This window comes from Anguilla rostrata, chromosome 1 (genome assembly GCF_018555375.3).
Source record: "Anguilla rostrata isolate EN2019 chromosome 1, ASM1855537v3, whole genome shotgun sequence".
Classification (NCBI taxonomy): domain Eukaryota; kingdom Metazoa; phylum Chordata; class Actinopteri; order Anguilliformes; family Anguillidae; genus Anguilla; species Anguilla rostrata.
This window is the reverse complement of record NC_057933.1, coordinates 82,226,543-82,249,855: the sequence shown is the minus strand read 5'-3', so window position 1 is coordinate 82,249,855 and position 23,313 is coordinate 82,226,543. Positions and strand designations below refer to the sequence as shown.

At 42.1% G+C, this 23,313-nt stretch overlaps 2 protein-coding genes and 2 long non-coding RNA genes across 7 annotated transcripts in view; 1 reads left to right on the top strand and 3 right to left on the bottom strand.

The window, feature by feature from the left end:
• Positions 1–23,313, bottom strand: part of LOC135237959 (B-cell receptor CD22-like) — a 174,649-nt gene that overhangs the window by 88,804 nt on the left and 62,532 nt on the right. The gene's annotated exons all lie outside the window — the stretch shown is intronic.
• On the bottom strand, positions 5,134–15,722 carry LOC135239197 (junctional adhesion molecule B-like). The gene is made up of 8 exons (XM_064307716.1): positions 15,674–15,722; positions 15,099–15,245; positions 14,591–14,803; positions 13,967–14,239; positions 12,989–13,078; positions 12,628–12,709; positions 6,636–6,687; positions 5,134–6,114 (listed from the first exon to the last, which is right to left on the bottom strand). Exons 1-8 carry the CDS (start codon positions 15,720–15,722, stop codon positions 6,094–6,096), a joined length of 927 nt encoding a protein of 308 aa, XP_064163786.1. The 3' UTR covers positions 5,134–6,093.
• Positions 16,914–17,856, bottom strand: LOC135238220 (uncharacterized). The gene is made up of 3 exons (XR_010325049.1): positions 17,719–17,856; positions 17,398–17,616; positions 16,914–17,016 (listed from the first exon to the last, which is right to left on the bottom strand). It is a non-coding gene; the product is annotated as an uncharacterized LOC135238220 (long non-coding RNA).
• On the top strand, positions 18,020–19,577 carry LOC135238197 (uncharacterized). 3 transcript variants are annotated; one of them, XR_010325038.1, is made up of 2 exons: positions 18,020–18,304; positions 19,147–19,577. It is a non-coding gene; the product is annotated as an uncharacterized LOC135238197 (long non-coding RNA). The 3 variants fall into 3 exon arrangements; XR_010325037.1 differs by having other exon boundaries at positions 18,020–18,457; XR_010325039.1 differs by having other exon boundaries at positions 18,020–18,558.

Genomic DNA, 23,313 nt, shown 5'->3' with positions numbered 1-23,313 from the left:
TTCTTATAAGTTCTCTCTTTTGCCCTTCTCTCTTCAGATGAGAAACATTGTACTACTTTAAACTAATGTACTATGTAGAATATAATTTTATAGAAATTATATACATTCCTTAAAGCAATTTAAATGTATTCACTTTTGCTGCTGATTGAGATAATGAAGGGAGACTAATAAATAGGAACACATGCTGATAAATACTGTATATGCAGGCTGAAACATCAGAACTAAATTTGGAAAAAAACAGAAACAATTTACCTGACACGGAGAGGACGATTACCAACAAGGTATTGAAGAGCATGGCTGCATCAGATTGATAATATTCATCCAAATGCACATATACAGGTCTTGATTATTATTTACACTGTAAAAATGAAAGAAACATACACTGTCAGAGTATTCTATTTATTCACATAAATACTACACAAGACTAACAAATATTACACAAGACTAATAAATACTACACAAGCGCACACAGTGAGTTAAGGTGCTGCTAATGTCCATAAATGTTCAGGCTTTGATGAAGGGCTTACACAGATGCAAGACAGCAGAGACTCAGACAGCCTTTTACTTGATGAATGTTATTTGTATGGAAGAAACAGCGATAATTTCTACCCAGAAAATACATTTTATTTTCATATTTGATTCCAGTTAAATCTTCTTTCACTCCAAAAAAAATATTGTAATTTTGACTAAATGAAATAATATGATAATGCACTTATCAGGAGAGAGTTCTGATCTGGCCTCAGTGCTTTGCTAATGTGCCATTAGTATAAAACAGCCTTGCAGACAGAGCAGTGTGGCTGAATATGATCGGATATAAAATGCTTCACACTAAATATAAAAGTAGAATGTGTTACAGATCTGACTCACTTCCTGAAGGTGATACTCATTTTTAGATTTTATCGGATACAAACGTTTGAATAAAATATACAGTAGTTTTCTTTGTGTCTGGGCTGGACCAGTAGTGCCTTTTCAAAAAGACTGGGTAATTCTCTTTTCTTTGCCCCCACTGTATTATTGAAATTTAGATGTCAATAATTATGTTCATTTTTGCATATTACGCTTATAAAATAAACATAACTACTGTGTTTACAAAAATGATTCCGGATTACAACACAAACTGATGCTAAGATCTGAGGCTTTGCCTATTCCAATACATCCATTAATCCATCCATTATCTATACCGGCTTATCCTGAGCTTGAGCTGGTGCTGGAGCCTATGCAAGCATGCATTGGGTGAGAGGCAGGAATACACTCTGGACAGGCTGCCAATCTATCGCAGGGAACACACACCATTCACTCACACATTCATACCTATGGGCAATTTACAGTCTCCAATTGGCCTATTTGCATGTTTTTGGACCGTGGGAAGCAACCGGAGTACCTAGAGGTACATGCAAACTCCAGGCAGAAAGGCCCCAAGCCGAGATTCGAACCCAGTGCCTTCTTGCTGTGAGGCGACAGTGCTACCCACTGCACCACCATGCCACCCCTATTCCAATACATGTACAGTAGAGGTTAATATAAAAGTGACTGTAAAAGATGTGATAGGCATCAGGCACAGGTAAACACCCATACATTCAGGAGCCCTATACAAAATCCATTACCTAAACCATTATTTAATTCAGTTTAGTAAAAGATCTTCCAAGAAATTCATCTGAAATGTACATACAGGACTCATCGATTTTAATAATTGCCCCATCTACAGGTAGATCGAATGTATTTACCTATCCCTCCTAGGTAAATTGTACTGCCACAAACAGCATGCTTTATCATTGCTACCATATGTAGCTCAGTCGTGTTTATGTTTCATGCATCGGATTTTTGACATGAAGCTGGAACATCAACAAAACGCTGCTGTTGCTTGGCCTATAACCCTCTTATTAACATAAAGATTGCACACACTGTACTTTCACAGAAGATGAAAGGAGTGGACAGGCGTAGTTTTCGTATCTTTGTGTATGGCAGCAGTGCAGTATGGTGGTTTGGGGGTCCAGAGTGTGACTCTGACCACAGACAGTTAAAGCGCTGCTCACTTCCTGCAGCCTATTGTATTCTTTATTTTAATTCACATCTCAGTTCATACGGTCCTTCATGCACATAATTAGTTGCATTTCAATTCTGATATTTCATAAAGATGAGTTTTACAACATAAACCCTATTGTATAATATTATTATAGCATATTTCAAAGAGATTAATTTGATCCCCACGTGAACTAAATGGAATGCAGGCAAAACATGATGGCCATATGAAGAAAATAATGATAATATGTTTCAGAACAGAGGTTCGAGGTTCACAGTGCTTTACAATGCTCAAATAAACCTTAATACATTGATACACAAAATGAAACAATGTATGTAAAGAAAACAAATATAAATATGCATTCTTTCAAATATCTAAAACCAGACAGAAACTTAAATATGTGATCAATACAACAAGGCAATGTAAAATTAAGTACTAAAACACTGTTTTAAAAACATCTAGGACCTTACCTTTAAAAGTGACTTGAGTTTGGAGATTATATTTTGCACAGAATATAATACAATATGAGACTGTAATATCTTCAGACAGGGGTCTTGAGGACTATACAAAGGAGAAGCACACACACACATTATTTCTAGAATAAAATTTAGTTTCACAAAAGTTGAAATGATGGCAAAATCTATTCTTCAGGAATAGAGCACACCAGTAAATGCAGTTCATTAACAGTTCTGCCCATGTCATGAAGCCAAAGAAATCTATTCATCTCTGTTGCAGTGCTGAGCATAAACAGGAACTTCAGATCAATCCTATGCTCTACATTTCACAATCCTGTGCTCTACATTTAATAGCAGATGTGTGGTAAAAACAAATGTAAAAAGATTCTGCTCAGCCTAGAATACCTAAACCAAATTCAAATTAAAATTCAAAATAACTTTATTTATCCATTAGGAACATCATTTGTGCAAAAGTGTCAACAAACACAGATTATGCAACATACACGTATGGATTAAAACAGATGTCCGCCTATAGGGCATCTAAACAACGTATGTGATCTTGTATGTAAGATTTAGATTCCCATTTCCTGTAACATATGTCTTTAATTTTTTGCTTTCCCTGTCTAATGAGTTAAACAGGTTATGTGAAATCATAGTAATTCTAAATAGATTTTCGCTTCTGATAGTTATTGTAACCCCTGTAAACTGGCATTAATAAGCAGAACTGGAGTAACTAAATTGTTTACCTGGGGCAGAGAGAAGGGCTTACAAAAATACTGTTGAGGTTGTTTGGGGCATGGCTGCATCGGCCTGAACATCGGCCTACCTCAGGACGCCTAGCACCTCCCCCTTTTCGCACCTGCACTTCCAGAACACGTCTCCTGTCTGTTCTGGCCCCACGATGGTGGAATGACCTCCCTGTGGAGGTCAGAACAGCTGAGACTGTGACCCATTTCAAACGACGACTGAAAACCCACCTCTTCAGGCTGCACCTCTCCCCATCCCTCCCTTCCCCCCTGTAAATGATTAAACTTAGGGTTGTAACTAGGCAGCTGTTTCATAGGTGACTTAGTTGATGCGCCTGTCTTAACGACTACTTGTATTTTTATTTTTATTTTTCCATAGATTGCGTTGCTGCCGTTCTCGTTGTTAGTGTTAATCAGTTTAACCATCAGGGTCCAAGTTGAACTATGCGGTTGTTCCCTGTACTTGGACTGGTACTTCTCTCTAGGGGTTTCGTCATACTTGTTCCTGGTTATGGTTATACACTTTGTTGTACGTCGCTCTGGATAAGCCAAATGCCTGTAATGTAATGTAATGTAATGTAATGAACATACATATAAAAATCATAACTTATATTATTGCCTTTTGTTTTTTAAGACATAACCAAACATTACTGTTTTAACGAATGCTGTGCATATTTACCCCACTGGTCACATAGCCACCTTTCAGCAGTGAGAGAGACTGATCTCCATTAGGATCACTAGATTAGCACAGAATAAAGCACTCGCTGTAATCCGTAGATCAGAGAACAACAACACTGTACTTAATTTTTTTTTACTGTTTGCAACAAATGCAACAAATTGAAGCGTGCAAAAATCAAAGATTTCTTCTCTCATCTTCTATCAAGGCACTCTATTGAATCATAACATTATTTTACATCTCAATGATAAAATGTGTTAACAGCCATTAAGAATAAAACAGGGCTAAATCATACACTTACGCTGGTAGAGGAGGTGTGATCTTAACGGTTTTCAAACTGTCTGAAACGGCCCTGCTGACAGGCTCATATTTCTGAGCATGCCAGACTGACTGTGATGAATGCAAAGCTTTAAGAATAATTGTTTCTATTTGTAAATATTATTACATTTTACTTTAACCAGGAGAGTCTCGTTGAGATTCAAAATCTCTTTTTCAAGAGTGTCCTGGCCAAGACAGACAGCAGCTCACGCAGGTTTAACATGGTTGGAGAATGACAATATAAAATCAAATTACAGACAACATAGATTATTTTACAAGAATGTAGCTTCACTGTGTAATTTGACATATTGGTACACAATAATGCATATAAAAACATAAAAGAGCTACATGAGCATCACAGCTGTGTAAAATATGTTAACAGTAGCTTAAAAGCCAGAAAAAAAGAGGGAACCATGTTCCAATGCAAATGACAATATTTTGCTGCTGTAGCTCAGCCTATAACCCCCAGATCAACAAATGGATTGCACTTACTTTTGCAGACGATGTAAAATGCGGACAGGTGTAGTTATCTTTGTGAAAGTATCACATCTGTGGGGCCCCAAAGCGGGTACTGTGAGGTGCCCCTGCTTGGCTCTTTTGTGCAGAGCGTAAAATTTCAAGGCAAGAGCCACCCTGACCACAGACAGTTAAAGCGCTGCTCACTTCCTTCAGCCTGTTCTATTCTTTATTTTATTTCACACCTCAGTTCAGTGTCCTGAGGAGAAGGGCTGTTTCTGTGGTTGATGTTCATGTGACCTTTTAGAACTTTGGTTTGGCTTTGCCTGTTATACGGTCCTTTATGCACATAATTAGTTGCATTTCAATGCTTATACTTCATCAAGATGATTTTTACTACATACAGCCGATTGGATTATTGTATCTTTCACATTTCACAGAAATGAAATAGATGCCCACACATGAATAAAATGGAATTCATATGGAGGTTCAAGGTTCACAGTGCTTTACAATGCTCAAATAAATCATAATATATTGATAGACATAATAAAACAATGTATGTAAAGAAAACAAATACAAAGATGCATTATTTCAAATAGCTAAACAGACAGAAAGTAAAAATGGGGTGAATACCATTAATAAGGCAATGTAAAATGTAAAGCTAAAACACTGTTTTAAAAGATTTTGGACCTTGCCTTTAAAAGTGACTTGAGTTTGGAGACTGTAATCTACATTAACCTGCATTATAATCTTCCCATTCAATGTGAGAGAGTACATGTGCATGTACATGAGTTATGAGCGTGTGTGTAACAGGGTTATATAAACGTGTAACGGTGTCACAGGAGCATGTATGCAGCAGGGTTACATGAACATGCATGTTGCAGCAGGGTTACATGAACATGCATGTTGCAGCAGGGCTACATGAACATGCATGTTGCAGCAGGGTTACATGGACATGCATGTTGCAGCAGGGCTACATGAACATGCATGTTGCAGCAGGGTTACATGAACATGCATGTTGCAGCAGGGTTACATGAACATGCATGTTGCAGCAGGGCTACAGGAACATGCATGTTGCAGCAGGGCTACATGAACATGCATGTTGCAGCAGGGTTACATGAACATGCATGTTGCAGCAGGGCTACATGAACATGCATGTTGCAGCAGGGTTACATGAACATGCATGTTGCAGCAGGGCTACAGTACTCTGGGAAAAATCCTCCACCAACAGCCCTTTATAAATTGGATAAGCTAGCAGAAATAGACAGCAGTTCTGTAAAGTTAAACACAAAAAGAGACTCTTTCACCCTGATCTCCATCATTTCTCATTCTCTGCAGATTCTCTCCTCTGTGTGTTTTAATCCCACCCTGAGGCCTCGTCAGCTCTCTGAAGCACAGAGTTTGTGTCGCTGGCTGCGTTTGTCACTCTCTGAAGGCTCTGCTCTGCGGTGAGACACAGGAAGAGACTCAGTTACACATAAGTGCGCCTCCAGTTGCACTGTTAAAAGGGAACCAGAGTGGCCACACAGTCCCTTGCATTCCCTATCCACTCTGTTGTCCCCGAGAACGGATTCCTCTGTCGACTTAGTGGATTATATATCACAGAATCACTTGAAGAATTTACATTACAGAAGTATATTTTTCACATGTTAAAAAATCATACTAAATAATATCCACAGATACAATTACAACATATTGAGAGTTAAGTGGGGAATAATCCTCAATAGTTTTCACCAATAACAATAAGGAGGAAGACTGAAATTGACTGCATCACACAGTGATGAACTGGATGAACTGTAACTTGCCTGGTGTGTATCTGTGCTTTGAGTCTTCTGCTCAGCACAGACCTACTGACTTTGTAGTTTCATAAAAATACAGCCTGTACACAGAACTGTCCTTTGCTTTTCTGAATGGCTGGTACGGTTATAATGGTGAGAATATCCAGGAGGGAACTTGTTACTTACAGTAAGAGAGCGTCTGCTCCTCCGTCTCTCTCTGTTGGTGCTCTTCTTCCTGCTGAAAAGTGGGGGGGGGGGGGTGAGTCACAGACCTTCAGGAGCTGTGGATCAGTCATCCCAGACGACATTTGGTCATAACATTCCTACCTGCTCCTCTGAATTCAACAGCAAATCAGTAAACATACATGTGCGTAGAACTGCTGAAATCCGTCCTGCTAGAGTGGATAAGTATCTGCGTTCATTTACTAATTACATACCGCGTTAGATTTTAAACTTTTCCCTGTGTGGAAACTGGTCTTTGTTTTTAGGTTGCGCTAGGTGTCTTTGTTTTTAGGTTGCGTTAGGTGTCTTTGTTTTTAGGTTGCGTTAGGTGTCTTTGTTTTTAGGTTGTTTGATTCTTAGAATTGATAGATTGCGATTATTGCACTATCACAAACTGTTAACCTCTGTAATCAGTGCGTTATTCGACTCAGATTTTCAGCTGCTAATTAGGTACACTCGGAGCGATGCTAGCGTCGCTCCCTCCTAGTTTATGAGCCAGTTCCCCATTCCAGTCTGTGCTCTCCCCCTCAGAAGGCGCTTCCAGCGACGTGGCCCCCCTCGACAACGGAACCCCTCTAACCTCTTCTACCCCCCGCTGACCCCCTGTGAGAACTTCACGGTCACAGGGGGACTATGGAACTGCCAGTCTGCTACGCGCAAGGCAGACTTCATTTCCGCCTATGCCTCCCTCCAATCCCTGCAGTTCCTTGCCCTCACAGAGACCTGGATCACACCAGACAACTCTGCCACTCCTGCTGCCCTCTCATCCTCCTACTCCTTCTCCCACACCCCCCGGCGATCTGGCCGTGGTGGTGGTACTGGTCTACTGATCTCCCCCACCTGGAAATTCTCTGTTCTCCCCCTCCCTGACCTGTCCATATCCACTTTTGAATTCCATCCTGTCTCTATCACCTACCCTGCTAACCTTTATATTATTGTTATTTATCGCCCCCCGGGGCCCCTGGGAAGCTTCCTGGATGAGCTAGACACCCTGCTCAGCTCCTTCCCTGAGGACGGCACCCCGCTGATCCTCCTTGGAGATTTTAACATCCACCTAGAAGCCTCCCAGTCTGCTGCCTTCCTACCACTACTTCACTCCTTTGACCTCTCTCTACAACACTCTCCTCCAGCCCACAAGGCAGGCAACCTCCTAGACCTGATCTTCCTGAGGACCTGCTCCAGCTCCAATCTTACGGTTACCCCCCTGCATACGTCTGACCATCATTTCATCTCCTTCTCCCTCCCCCTCTCTCCACACCCTCCCCTCTCCCCTCCCATCCCCACTGTCACTGTCCGCCGTAACCTCCGCTCCCTATCACCCTCTTCTCTTGCTCACAGAGTGACTGCTTCCCTCCCCACTCTTCAATCATTTTCCAAGCTCCCCACTAACTCTGCATCCTCCACCCTGACGTCATCTCTCTCCTCTGCACTCGACTCCCTATGCCCCTTCGTCCCTAGGCCAGCACGTTCATCCCCTCCCAGTCCATGGATGTCTGACATCCTGCGCACCTCCAGGGCCACCCTCCGCGCTGCTGAGAGGAAGTGGGCCAAATCCAGGGACCCATCTGACCTCTCAGCCTATCAGTCTCTCCTGAAAGAGTTCTCTTCTTCTGTCACTGCCGCTAAGGCAAAATTTTACCAAACCAAAATTCATAACTCCATTTCTAACCCTCGTCAACTTTTCTCTATTTTCTCTTCTCTCCTCAGCGTGCCACCTCCTCCACCCCAGTCTTCCTTCACTGCAGATGACTTTGCAGCATTCTTTGACGAAAAGATTGCAGACATCCGCAGCTCCTTTGCCCCCTCTGCGTCCTCCGCCCCCTCTGCGTCCTCCGCCCCCTGTTTCTCCACATTTTCTCTCCTCTCAGACACTGAAGTCTCCCAGCTTCTGCTCACCCACCGCCCTACCACCTGCGCCCTCGACCCTATCCCCTCATCTCTCCTTCAAGCAATCACACCAGACATCCTCCCTTTTGTCGCCTCCCTCGTGAACTCATCCCTATCTTCTGGATGTTTCCCCTCATCCTTCAAGAAGGCCCACATCACCCCGCTGCTGAAGAAACCCACACTAGATCCTTCAGTCATTCAGAACTACCGCCCGGTATCTCTCCTCCCTTTCCTATCCAAAACACTCTAACGTGCTGCATCTAACCAGCTCTCTGCTTTCTTCTCTGAGAACAACCTGCTTGATCCCCACCAGTCTGGCTTCAGGCCTGGCCACTCGACTGAGACTGCACTCCTCTCGGTCAGTGAGTCACTCCATGCCGCACGAGCAGCCTCCCTCTCCTCTGTCCTGATTTTTCTAGACCTCTCCGCAGCATTTGACACTGTGGACCACTCTACCCTCCTGTCCTCCCTGGCAGCAACAGGGATCCGCGGCACAGTCCTTGACTGGATTGAGTCCTACCTCTCTGATCGCTCCTTCCAGGTTGCCTGGGCGGGTAAGGTATCACCACCCCGTCCCCTCACCACCGGAGTTCCCCAGGGCTCAGTCCTTGGTCCCCTTCTCTTCTCCATGTACACCAGATCCCTTGGCCCTGTAATATCTGCCCATGGCTTGTCCTATCATTCCTATGCCGACGACACGCAACTCTTTCTCTCCTTCTCCCCATCGGACACACAGGTCCCTGCCCGCATCTCCGCTTGCCTGAGGGACATACAGAGCTGGATGGACAATCACCACCTGAAGCTCAACCCGGGAAAGACGGAGCTAATCTTTATTCCTGCTCTGTCCTCTCCCCTCCTCGACTTTTCCATTTCCTTAGGGGACACCGTAGTGACATCATCACCCTGCGCCAAGAATCTCGGAGTGATGATGGACAACAGGCTGTCCCTCTCCAACAACATTGCAGCAGTAATGCAGATTTTTCCTATACAACATCCGCAGAATCCGCCCCTTTCTCACCACCTACTCAACCCAGCTCCTGGTCCAAGCAATGGTTCTATCCCGCCTGGACTACTGCAACTCTCTTCTGGCTGGACTACCGGCATCTGCCACCAGACCCCTGCAGCTCATTCAGAATGCTGCGGCTCGTCTGGTCTTCAACCTCCCCAGACACTCACGTAACTCCCCTGCTCACTACCCTCCACTGGCTGCCTGTTATAGCTCGCATCAAATTCAAAACATTGGTTCTAGCATACCAGGCAGTCAAGGGATCAGCCCCAGCATACCACAAGATATTCAAACCCTACATGCCAGCCAGATCCCTCCGTTCTGCTACTTCAGGACGCCTAGCACCTCCCCCTCTTCGCACCTGCACTTCCAGAACACGTCTCCTGTCTGTTCTGGCCCCACGATGGTGGAATGACCTCCCTGTGGAGGTCAGAACAGCTGAGACTGTGACCCATTTCAAACGACGACTGAAGACCCACCTCTTCAGGCTGCACCTCTCCCCATCCCTCCCTTCCCCCCCTGTAAATGACTAAACTTAGGGTTGTAACTAGGCAGCTGTTTAATAGGTGACTTAGTTGATGCGCCAGTCTTAACGACTACTTCTATTTTTATTTTTCCATAGATTGCGTTGTTGCCGTTCTCGTTGTTAGTGTTAATCAGTTTAACCACCAGGGTCCAAGTTGAACTATGCAGTTGTTCCCTGTACTTGGACCGGTACTTCTCTCTAGGGGTTTCGTCATACTTGTTCCTGGTTCCTGCCCTGCGTGCAGCAGAGCGGAACTGGAAGAAGTCTAGAATGCCAACGGACCTCTCTGCCTACCAGTCCTTACTGAACTCCTTCTCCTCAGCAGTTGCCACTGCCAAGGCAACATACTACCACTCTAAGATACACAAATCTATTGCTAACCCCAGGCAACTGTTTTCAATTTTCTCCTCTCTCCTCAGTAAACCCTCACCTCCAACTCAGACCTCCCTTACTGCTGAAGACTTCGCAGCCTTCTTCGAAGCAAAGGTCACACTCATCCGCAGCTCCCTTGACCCTCCCGACTCCCCACCCTTCCCTCCCCCATCCCCTCTATGACCCTCCCCACATTCTCCACCTTCTCCCCACTCTCTCTCCCTGATGTCTCCCAACTCTTGCTCTCCCACCGTCCCACCACCTGTGCCCTTGATCCCCTCCCCTCTACCCTCCTCCAGCTGATCTCACCAGAGATCATCCCCTTCATCGCCCACCTGATTAACTCCTCCCTGACTTCTGGCACCTTCCCGTCATCTTTCAAAAGAGCCCACATCACCCCCATTCTGAAGAAACCAACACTGGACCCCTGCCTCACCCAGAACTACAGACCGGTATCCCTTCTTCCATTCCTATCTAAAACTCTCGAACGTGCTGCGTCCAACCAACTTTCCTCTTTTCTTTCTAAACATAACCTCCAAGACCCTCAGCAGTCTGGTTTCAGACCCGGTCACTCGACGGAGACTGCCCTGCTCTCCGTCACTGAGTCTCTCCACGCAGCACACGCAGCATCCCGTTCATCTGTCCTAATTCTTCTTGACCTCTCAGCTGCCTTCGACACCGTTGACCATCCTACACTTCTGTCTTCCCTGACAGAATTGGGAATTTGCGGACCAGCCCTCAACTGGATTGCGTCCTATCTCTCCGGCCGCTCCTTCCAGGTTGCCTGGGCCGGTGCAGTATCAGCTCCTCGTCCCCTCACAACTGGGGTCCCTCAGGGCTCTGTCCTTGGTCCCCTCCTCTTTTCTCTGTATACTAGGTCCCTTGGCCCTGTTATTGCCGCCCATGGCATGTCATATCATCTCTATGCAGATGATATTCAACTTTCTACTCTTTCTCTCCCACAGACACTCAGGTCTCCGATCGCATATCCGCCTGCCTGAGTGACATCCAGAGCTGGATGACCAAACACCAGCTCAAGCTCAACACAAGCAAAACGGAACTTCTCCATATTCCTTCTCTTACCTCTCCCACTTCTCATCTGCCCATTTCTTTAGGAGTCACTCCCCTACACCCTTCGCAGAGTGCCCGAAATCTTGGAGTTGTGCTGGACAACAGGCTGACACTCTCTGAGAATATCGCGGCAACCACCCGGTCATGCAGGTTCATCCTGTACAATATCCGCAGAATAAGACCACTCCTCACCAATTATTCCACACAGCTCCTGGTCCAGGCCATGATACTGTCACGTCTGGACTACTGCAACTCCCTCCTGGCTGGCCTCCCAGCATCAGCCACCAGACCCCTTCAGCTCATCCAGAATGCAGCAGCACGTCTGGTTTACAACCTCCCTCGTGACTCCCACGTCACTCCCCTCCTCATCTCCCTCCACTGGCTACCAGTGCAAGCTCGCATCCGGTTTAAGACACTGGTGCTTGCTTTCCAAGCAGTCAAGGGGTCAGCTCCTGGTTATCTGCAGAAGATGATCAGACCCTACAAGCCGGCCAGATCGCTCCGATCGGCTACTACAGGGCGGCTGATTCCTCCCCCTACACGAGCAGCAACAAGGTCTCGACTCTTTGCAGTTCTGGCCCCACGATGGTGGAACGACCTTCCAGTGGAGGTCAGAACAGCAGAGTGTCTGAGCACCTTCAAACGGAAACTCAAGACGCACCTCTTCTCTGTATACCTCTCTCCTCTTCCCTAAACCCTCTCCCATAACTATTAAAAAAAATAAATAAATAAATAAATAAATTTTTGGTTCAGACTATCTTGTTTCTCCTCACTGTATGCTACTATAGTAAAGGCTTTTTATCTGCATTTTATTCAATGGACTTAAGTGGACTTGATCCTGAGTTTGGTTACACTGTTGTAAGTCGCTCTGGATAAGAGCGTCAGCTAAATGCCTATAATGTAATGTAATGTAATGGTTATGGTTATACACTTTGTTGTACGTCGCTCTGGATAAGAGCGTCTGCCAAATGCCTGTAATGTAATGTAATGTAATATATACTGCATATCTCTCTGATATCTAATGGTGAATATCTATAATCATGTCTTCTCAGTGATGATTGGTACCCAGATGCTTTTGCATTGCAAACATTTACCTTGTGCACACCATGACAGTAAAGAGTGCAAAAGCCACAGAGATTCCAACAACTGTCCATACAAGCACTGTCTTATCTCCTGCTATAAATAAACAGATATAGCATTTCAATTTACATTTATATAGCAGAGACTTTAATCCAGAGTTGTGTAAAATAAGTGCATGCATAAAGGTAGGAAGGTCAATGCAACACTCAGAAAATCAATTAAATCACTGTTAAATATGAGTTAGGTGTGTCAACCAGCAAACAAACTAGATATCGGTGATCAAATATGCAAGTGATCTATAATGGATACTGACACAGGAACAATCACCCTTCTTCAAAACGATAGAGGGGTTACTGTACATTACGTGTTGCTCACCTTTTATATTGTCTGACACAGAAGTAGAGGTCTGAGCTCCATGAGTGTTCTGAGCCAAGCAGTAGTACTGTACTCTGCTCCAGGATGGCACTAGACATAAAGTTTGATTATAAAATGTTTATTTTATCTCTGTGTGAATACATTGATATAAGTTGGAAAAGTATCAGGCCAGTGATACAATTTTTGTTGTTTTTGTTCTGTACTCCAGCAGATTGAAAAATTTGGGGGCATTCACATCCATCAGATGATCCGATGTATAAAGTACTGCCCTTTTTATAAATAGTTCCAATACCTTGTGTTCTTGGGAGCATCTGAGATCAATAGAAAAATGTTTTACATTTTTTTATTTTTTATTTATTTATTTAAAAGTTTATAATGGAGCTGAAATCTCACACTGTGTGTCATTTCCCCCTGTGTCATGAACTGGATATACTGTAGCTTTTATAGGGTTCTGGTAAATGTCACCAGATAGACAAGTTTCAATAGTGACATCAGTATTCAGATATAATTGTTTTTAGCATGTTCATTAATAATGATAACTTAATTTTGTTAAAGTTCAACTGCTACATGTGATACTTTTTTTCCCTGTGCTGTGCAAATGCAAAATGCAGAGGTGGACATTCCAGTGTAGGAAAGTAAAAGTCCTGCCATGTATTTCATCCACCCCTGAACTCAGCCAGCTGATTTAGCGCTACCTCCTGGCTGAATAATGGTGCTCATTAGCAAATCCAGGTGACTGGAACAAAATCCTGGGATGAACTTTTACTTTCTGAACCTGGATTGTCCACCTCTGGCAAAATGACTACTGGCTTTACAGATGTAAGACATGTCAGTGTGGTCAGGCTCATCATTCTCCTCCACTGGTCAGTGTGACTGCTCTACTCAGTGTCTTACTACTGTGAAGTTGTCAAAAGACACTCAAGAGATACTGACTCTCTGCTCTGTGTGTCTGAAGCTGAGATGCATTGATTTCCTCACACTGCACATCAAGACGCTTAGGAGGAGATCTGTTTGTCCCAATCCCATTCCCTGCCTGACAGGTGTATTCTCCTGCATCCTGCAGTGTGATGTTTTTAATGGTGTAACTGTCCTCTGGTCCTCCTGTCTCTGAGGATACAGCTCTGTTATTCTTAAACCAGGTGTAGTAGTGCACTGGGGGGTTGGCATCACTGCTGCAGGTCAGAGTCACTGAACTGCCCTCCACTATTTCACCAGAGGAGCTCACTGATAATAAGATGCTCTGAGGAGGATCTGAAAGAGAAAATAACAGGTCCTGCAGTTTTATATAGATGTCACACTTAGCTCAGTTATGTATGTTATGTAAGTATGTTTCCATTTCCTCAATGTTTCCATTATGTCATTTTGTTTGACTGCTATTACTGCAATGCCATCTTTCTTTCAGTTTTTAGAATTAACTTAATCCGATATCGTTTCTAAACATAATAACTTCCATTTCCTAATCATTATCTGCAGGTTGCTCTTCTGCCCAGTTCTCATGTCTTTTAAAGGTACATTAAAGTACAACTGCATCACCGCTTTTCAAAATAAGTAACAAATGACATCAGTAAAGTTAAATGCATGAGTTTGTCCTCAAATACTCACAGAGAGTCACTGCTGGGGACGGGAGATTCTCATGGCCTCTTACTGCACAGGAGTAGCTGCCTGCATCTCCACTGCTGGCTTTGAACTGAAGGTAGTTATGAAATTGATATTTCTGGGCGGTGTAAAACGGAGATTGTCCATTCTTGTACCAGATGAATGTTTGGCTGCCAGTCAGGTCAGTGCAGGTGATTTTACAGGTTTGTGTCACCCACTCTCAAAATTCCACATTGTACAGCACCCACAATAAATGTATGAATGCATATTACTGTAAATGGTCCAGCATTTCATTTCAATTAAAGATTGAAGTCAACTGAGACCCCAAAATCTCAATCTGTCTGATAATGGAATGCTTGTTCTCTCAGAAGAATCTCTTGGTTCTTGTGCATAAATGAATGTAAAATACACAAATGTGACCTCAAACACTCACATCTCACACTGAGAGTCACAGCGGGGGAAACAAGATGCTGATTGCCTCTTACAGCACAGGAGAATCTGCCCGTATCTTCACTTCTGGCAGTGAACTTTATATAGGACTGGTAGAACCTGTAGTACTCAGTCAGAAGCTGCTCATTCTTGTACCAGATGAAGCTGTTGCTCTCAGTCAGGTGAGTGCAGGTTGCTCTACAGGTCAGTTCCACTGTCTCTCCCCCTGACACTGTTCAGAATTTATATCCACCTTCAAACCTGAGTGGATTTAAAAAGTAAACAGAATGTAACTCAACACACTTCTATTCTACATTAGAAAATCCAGCAAGGTGATAAAAATGATTTTTTTAACGGACATAATGTGCACTAATAATATCAATAACACACGGAAACATGAGCAGATAGTTGATGGTCACTAGGAGGATTAGGGCCATGCATTGCTTGTGCCAAAATGCTTGTTTTGTTATTTTTGCACAGTGATGGTAACTAAGTACATGTACTTTGTTACTGTACTTATGTAGGATATTGGAAACTTTGTACTTTTGCTGAGTATGAACAATATTGGCAACTTTCACTTTCTACTCCCCTAGATCGATAAAGAAATGATGTACTTTTTACTCAAATACATTTTTATTGACAACTGCCGTTACTTGTTACATTTCTTGTGGTTGGTCGTCAGCCGAATTATCTCTGGATTGGCTGGCATAACGAGGTGAAAACATGCAGTCATTTCCCGCCTTTTTTAAAAATTATGTGGTGGCTGATAAAGGGTGATACCGCCATCTACAGGGCATTGTATTATCTCATAAAAAAACACACTTTCAATGCACAAAAATGCCAAGTTACTCATACAAAGCACTGCCTATAACTCATTCATTCAAACTGGCTAAATCTAGACCTGCCATTAGAAGTATTGATATCAAAATGATGCCAAGTTACTGTACTACAAACTATATAGGATATCTTGCCTCACCGAAATTAAAGAAGTGGTATTCCAAAGCAATGCTGCGCAATGTTTTCTTAACAAAGAAGGCACAAGACAATTCAGACATGCCTGCGTCTTTTATCATCTGGCAATGTAGCACCTTACGCCTTTGCACTATACAGAGATGTACGATGTTGTGCTTGGACAGCATGGTTGGACAGGCCAATCCGCTTCTTGGGCGGGCCAAATGCTACACTGTATTATTACAATGGAAATGTAGGTATAGAACCTAGCCAAACAGAGATCAGAGGTTTTTGGATAAGGCATTATAATTACATTACATTACATTACAGGCATTTGGCAGACGCTCTTATCCAGAGCGACGTACAACAAAGTGTATAACCATAACCAGGAACAAGTATGACGAAAACCCTAGAGAGAAGTACCGGTCCAAGTACAGGGAACAACCGCATAGTTCAACTTGGACCCTGATGGTTAAACTGATTAACACTAACAACGAGAACGGCAACAACGCAATCTATGGAAAAATAAAAATAAATAAAAATACAATTAGTCGTTAAGACAGGCGCATCGACTAAGTCACCTATGAAACAGCTGCCTAGTTACAACCCTAAGTTTTAGTCATTTACAGGGGGGAAGGGAGGGATGGGGAGAGGTGCAGCCTGAAGAGGTGGGTCTTCAGTCGTCGTTTGAAAACGAGAAATAATCTGACTGCATGTTCTTCCCCCTTTCAGCTTTAACAGACAGGCTGCAACATTTAGAATTATATGCATTGACTATTTTCACTGAAGATGCTGCCCATCCAAGCCATTCTAAATGACAGTACAGAATTACTCACACAGCACTTTGAGATTTATATCCTGCAGTGCGATGGTTTTAATGGTGTAACTGTGCTCTGGAACTCCTGTCTCTGAGGATACAGCTCTATTATTCTTATACCAGGTGTATCGCTGCACTGGTGGGTTGGCATTACTGCTGCAGGTCAGAGTCACTGAACTGCCCTCCACTATTTCACCAGAGGGGCTCACTGATACTGAGGTGTTTTTAGGAGCATCTGAAAGAGAAAAGGTCCTGCAGTTTTACTGTGCAGTTCAAAGTAAATGAGAGTTCATTGTGAATTAAATAAAATAAAATAATATTTGAATAAAAATGCACACATTAAACATTCTCATATGTCTGTAAGGATAGAATGGACAATTACAAATGTGTATATTAATGACATTTTGTTTGACGGCTATTATTCAAATGCAATCTTTCCATTTGGTTGTCATTCCGTTTTAAATTACTACCGCTGGTTTTGCGATAGGGGATGAATACCGCATGGGGGCCCCCTGGTGGCCACGGGGGCCCTAAGCAGCCGCTTAGTTCGCTTATGCCTCGGGCCGGCCCTGCATGCATTATTTCCCAGTAAAACAGAATGTGGGCAGACACTCACATTTCACATTGACTGCAGGGGAAGTGACTCCTCCTGTAGCACAGGAGTAGAGATCTGTATCATCAGTGCTGGCTACATTGAGGGAGTATTTATACTCATAGGGCACAACTTTTCCATTCTTGTACCAGGTAAAGGTAGGGCTGCCACTCAAAGTGCAGGTGCTGCTACAGGTCAGTGTTACACTCTGTGCCTCATTCTCTGTCACTTTCACCTGAAGACCTGCACACAAGAATCAACATGATAAAAAGACCATTCTGTTTCTATTAGAAAATAATTAGGAGTACTGCCAGTTAATAGTATAAAAAGAAAGTTTAGAATTACCTGTAACTGTCAACGAGACTCCAGGCAGACCAGTCTATTTTCCACCATAACGGTCGGTCAGGAACTTGAAGCGATATATTGCTGAATCACTTTCTTTCAGCTGGTTTATTCTGAAAGTGCAGTCACTGTTCTTATTCCCCAGGTACTCCACACGGTCAGAGTACTCTGGGTCATTGGACAGGTCTTTACCCTCCTGTTTACTGTTCCAGTTGTAACCCGTAAGAAAAAATAGCAACGCTTTAAAAAGGTCCTGTAGCTTTAAGGAAGAGAGGCTCCCTACCGAACGGGTTAGGAGGACTTGTTCTGCATCCCTCATTAGTTTTATTGGCTGTAACAGGTAGTAATGTTTTAAGATTATTCTGGAAATAGTTAGCCCCGCCCACTCCCAAGGCCTTGGTTGAGACTGTCCGTCGCACAGGAGAGAGTGCACAGCAAGAGGGGAGAACGGGAGAGAGAAAAAGACGATCAGAAGTAGAAAATCATAATCATTAATTTAAGCAGTGAACTTAAAGAGCAGCTCCTTAAATGACCCAGGGACCAAATATTTTCCAGATCGCACACTTCATTTTCTTTCCTTGGGATCTTGGCGAGTTTAAATATTAAATTTTTACCAAAGTATCGTAACTGTAGCAGCAACACGTGTGCTATTAACTCCGTGTTCCTTGAAAATAGCGTTAGCCACACGTGGCACGTAATATTTTTCAGTTTACACACTTCCGTTTCTTCCTTTGGGATCTCGGTGAGTTTATATTTTAAATTTAGCTAAAGTATCGCCATTGTAGCAGCCACACGTGTGTTATTAAGTCCGCGTTTCCTTGAAAATGGCATTAGCCACACGTGGTATGTATAGCTATTGAGTTTCTCTCACATAAAGTTGAATGTTGTTATTTGAAAGCGTGAATGGCACTGTTATAGTAGTTCTATCATACGTGTATGAATGTGCCATGTAATATGTATATGAATGTGCCCTGCAATAACCTTGTGTTGGAGTTAGCTAATGCAGTACTATTAGAAACCATGCACTAGCACTTAGCTAGTGCACAAAATTGGTGTATATGATGCAGCCGTATCTTCCATTGTGCATGACAATGCAAGAGGGTTAGTTCACATGCATTTAAATGATTTTACAATCAACTAATGATTTACTTGATTGTTAAAGGTTTATTGCCATATATTTATATTGAGTTCATGGTTTAAAAATTATTTGCTATAGTTACATGGAAAATACCTTGATCATAATTCATGATAAATGGTTAAAGAGCGATATAATATTTGATAAAAGGAAACTGTACAGTCGAGCATTTATAAAGAGTACTGTTTGGTTTATTGGTAACACTTTTACACTTTTGAGGTTACAATGATGCCTTAAAGAAAAGAACTAAGATTGAGAAAAGTATGCAGTTATTATAATAGCCTGTTATCATACAGGCTGGGTTTTTTGGATACCCTAGAAGAAACCTGTGAACCTAGGATTCTCTCCCTGACGAGGGAGATGGCGAGCCGACCAACTTGGTTCATCTTCATCCACTTGAGGAAGGACCCCCTGATACCCCTTGTTTCTCCCAGCCCCACTCTGGTGTGGTAGGATTGTGATTGAGAAATTACATAATTTTATTTGATACTTTATTTTTTTTTAAAAACGGTGCACCCAACCAACAAAACTGACTTGAAACCAACTAAATTGAACTAAACCAGACTGAACAGAAGACATTCAGAACTTAATGGACAGTGAATACAGTTACAACACTCAGGGCATTGATATGAAGACAAATGAATGTGGTTAAATGTGATAAGTAAATGCTGGCTTTACATGTTATCATCACACTTTCTTTAATACAGTTTTAACCATTTTGCACTTACTTTCTGCCTCCGGTTGTTCATTGTGTCCATCTCATCATTCATAACCTCTCCTTACGAACCTAGCTTTAACTCGAAAATATTTACCTACTGCTAACTGACCTTTAGGTGGGTTACACAGTCAATAACCCAGAATGTTTTCTGCACTGTGTGAGATGTGGGATATGAGTAAGTGCAGCTTATGTCTACTGAAGACCCCTTTAAGGCACAGATTCTCTCAGGGGTGTAAGTCACTCCCCATCCCCTCTGGCTCAGAACACCTGAAAAACACACACACAAGCACACACACACACACACACACATGCGCACACATACACACGAACATGTGTACATACACATACACACACACACATGCGCACACATACGCAAATGCACGCGCGCACACACACACACACACACACACTGCTCAGAAATCCTTTAAAACACAGATGTGTTGGCAACAGGACAGCTAAGGGATTCAATTAACAAAACTTTAAAACAAGTGCACCTAACTTCTCCAAAGCTATGGAACATCAATAATTGCACTTGTATTTCAATACTAACTGATTTCAGTAGATGGCAGTAGCCGCCGATCCATGTGAGATTCGCAGGTACAGGAAGTCTTACTTAGTAGCTAGCTTTGCTAGAATGCAGTAGCAAACCAAGCAAGTTAAGAGCAAGTGTCTGTGTCATTCTAAGAATGCAACATGCACAATCAACAGCTCCGATCATTTAGTAAAGCCACAGATATTTATATCATGCCTCTGTCTCAGTTGAGTGTGAAGAGAAACTTAATCTAAAAGGTTCTCTCTTTTTCCCCTCTCTTTTCAGATGAGCGATGTTGCACTACTCTAAACGAATGTACTGTAGAACATTATTTTATATTAATTATATACATTCCTTAATGCAATTTAAATGTATTCACTTTTGTTGCTTCTGATTGAGTTCATGAAGGGAGACTAATAAACAGGAACACATGCTTATAAATGCTGTATATGTAGACTGAAACATCAGAACTACATTTGGGAAAAAAACACACAGATCATTTACCTGACACAGAGAGGACAATTACCAACAAGGTATTGAAGAGCATGGCTGCATCAAATTGAAAATATTTATCCAAATACGCATATACAGGTCTTGATTATTTACACTGTGAAAATGAACAGCACAAAGAAAGACTGTCAGAGTATTCTGTTAATTAGCAGAAATAGCAGAATAACAATTAATACACAAGCACACACAGTGAGTTTATGTGCTGCTAATGCCTAAAAATTCTTTGGGTTTTATGAAGAGCTCACAAAGATTCCAGAAAGCAGAGACTCAAACAGCCTTTTACTTGATGAATGATATTTGTATAGAAGAAGCAGCAATCATTTCTAGTCAGAAAATGCATTTAATTTTATATTTGATTACAGTTTAATCTTCTTGCACCACAAAATATTGTGACATAGTTTTGACTAAATGAAATAATATGATAATGCACTTACCAGGAGAGAGTTCTGATCTGGCCTCAGTGCTGTGCTAATTAGCAATTAGTTTTACACTGTCTTACAGACAGAGCAGTGTGGCTGAATATGACCGTGAAGAAAGTGCTTCACACTAAATATAAAACTAGAATGTCCTGTTGCAGAACTGACTCACTTCCCCTTTTTTCCTAAAAGTCATGCACATTTGAGATTTTGTCAGAAAAACGTTTGAAGAAAATGAACACAGTCGTTTGCTTTGTGTATGGATTGGACCAGTATTTCCTTTTAAAAAAGACTGGGTAATTCTCATTTCTCACCCCCCACTGTTTTATTGAAATTTAAATTTTAATATTAATATCAATGTGAACGGCTGCTCTTCATCAGAATCATTTGTAATTATGTTTATGTTTGCATATTACGCTTATAAAATAAACATAACAATTATGTTTGCACTCCCCACCAACACACACGACTGGCAACCTCCTAGACCTGGTCATCCTGAGGAATTGCTCCTCCTCCGATCCCACAGTGACCCCTCTGCACCAGTCCGACCACCACTTCATTTCTTTCTCCCTCCCTCTTGCTCCCCTCCCTCCCTCCCGTCCATCCACTCCTACTGTCATGGTCCGCCGTAACCTCCGCTCCCTCTCTCCCTCCTCTCTCGCTTCTAGTGTCACTGCCTCACTCCCCCCTCTTGAATCCTTCTCCAACCTTCCCACTGACTCATCATTTCTCACACCCCTCTGTGTCATTGAAATTGAGATTTTAATATCAATATCAATGAGAACGGCTGCTCTTCATCAGAATCATTTGTAATTGTTTGTTTGCATATTACGCTTATAAAATAAACAACGATTATGTTTACAAAAATGATTCCAGATATTAATCATTCTGACATAAATGGAGTAATGAGGTCAAACTTTGCATTTTTAAGCATTCCTGAATACACATGCTCTTGCAGACAGACATAATCACACACACACACACACTTTCATGTGCACGCATGCGCATAAATAAGCACATGTATGAATTTAGCAGAGACCTTTCATCCATTCACAGATGTCAAAAAAACAGTGATTGTTTCTGTTTTCAAAATATATATATTTCAGTATATCTGTGTCTAGCAAAATGGCCATTATATTCATGAGATATAAAAAAGCATTAACGAATAAAAATATGATTCCAGCTGCATGTGCATGACTGAACTAAAGCATCTGTGACTGCATTGGCAATGTGAACTAAAGCTACTAGCAGGAAGCTAGTTAGTTAACTAGTTATCTACTAGTTATCTGCTAATGCATAAACTGTTGCTAAGGCCTGAGGCTTGGCCTATTCCAGTACATGTACAGTATAACGGAGTGGGCACAGGAGTGTGGCACAGTGGGTAAGGAACTGCGCTTGTAACCGAAAGGTCGCAGGTTCGATTCCCGGGTAAGGACACTGCCGTTGTACCCTTGAGCAAGGTACTTAACCTGCATTGCTTCAGTATATATCCAGCTGTATAAATGGATACAATGTAAAGTGCTATGTAAAAAGTTGTGTAAGTCGCTCTGGATAAGAGCGTCTGCTAAATGCCTGTAATGTAATGTAATGTAATAATCAGTCTGTAAAATCAGCAGAGATTAATTTTAATGAGACTGTAAAAGGTGTGATAGGCATCAGGCACAGGTAAACACTCATACTTCAGGAGCCCCATGCAAAAAACATTACCTAATCCAGATTATTCAATTCAGCTTTGCAAAAGATCTTGCAAGAAATTGATCTGAAACGCTCATACAGGACTCATATGCTGCAGTAATAGTGCCATCTACAGGCAGACAAAATGCACTGCATTCATCCCTCCTCCTGAGGCTATATATATATATATATATATATATTAGCCTTTTTTCATTTGGAAATCTTGCAGACCCTGTTGGATGCTTTTTTAAAGGTCCCATTTAGTGCTGTACCTGCACATGTTCTATTCCATCAACAGAACTCAGGGGGTAACACCTACAGTACATGGTCTACTTACAAAATTCTTCAAACATATGTTTTTTTGTTTGTTTCATTGAATGATTGGTTAAAAAATGAATGGTACGCTCTAACGTTTCGTCATACAAAAATAAAAAATAAAAAAAAAACAATATGAATATGAAGAACAAATTTACATTATGTGAGTTTATACTCTAGATGGGATCAGTTCAGTAATAAGCATAATAATATAATCACTAAATGTGCACAAGAATGTCTGTAATAGTAAATGTTATACAAGTATTAATAAAAAAAAAAATAATAATCTTTGAATTAC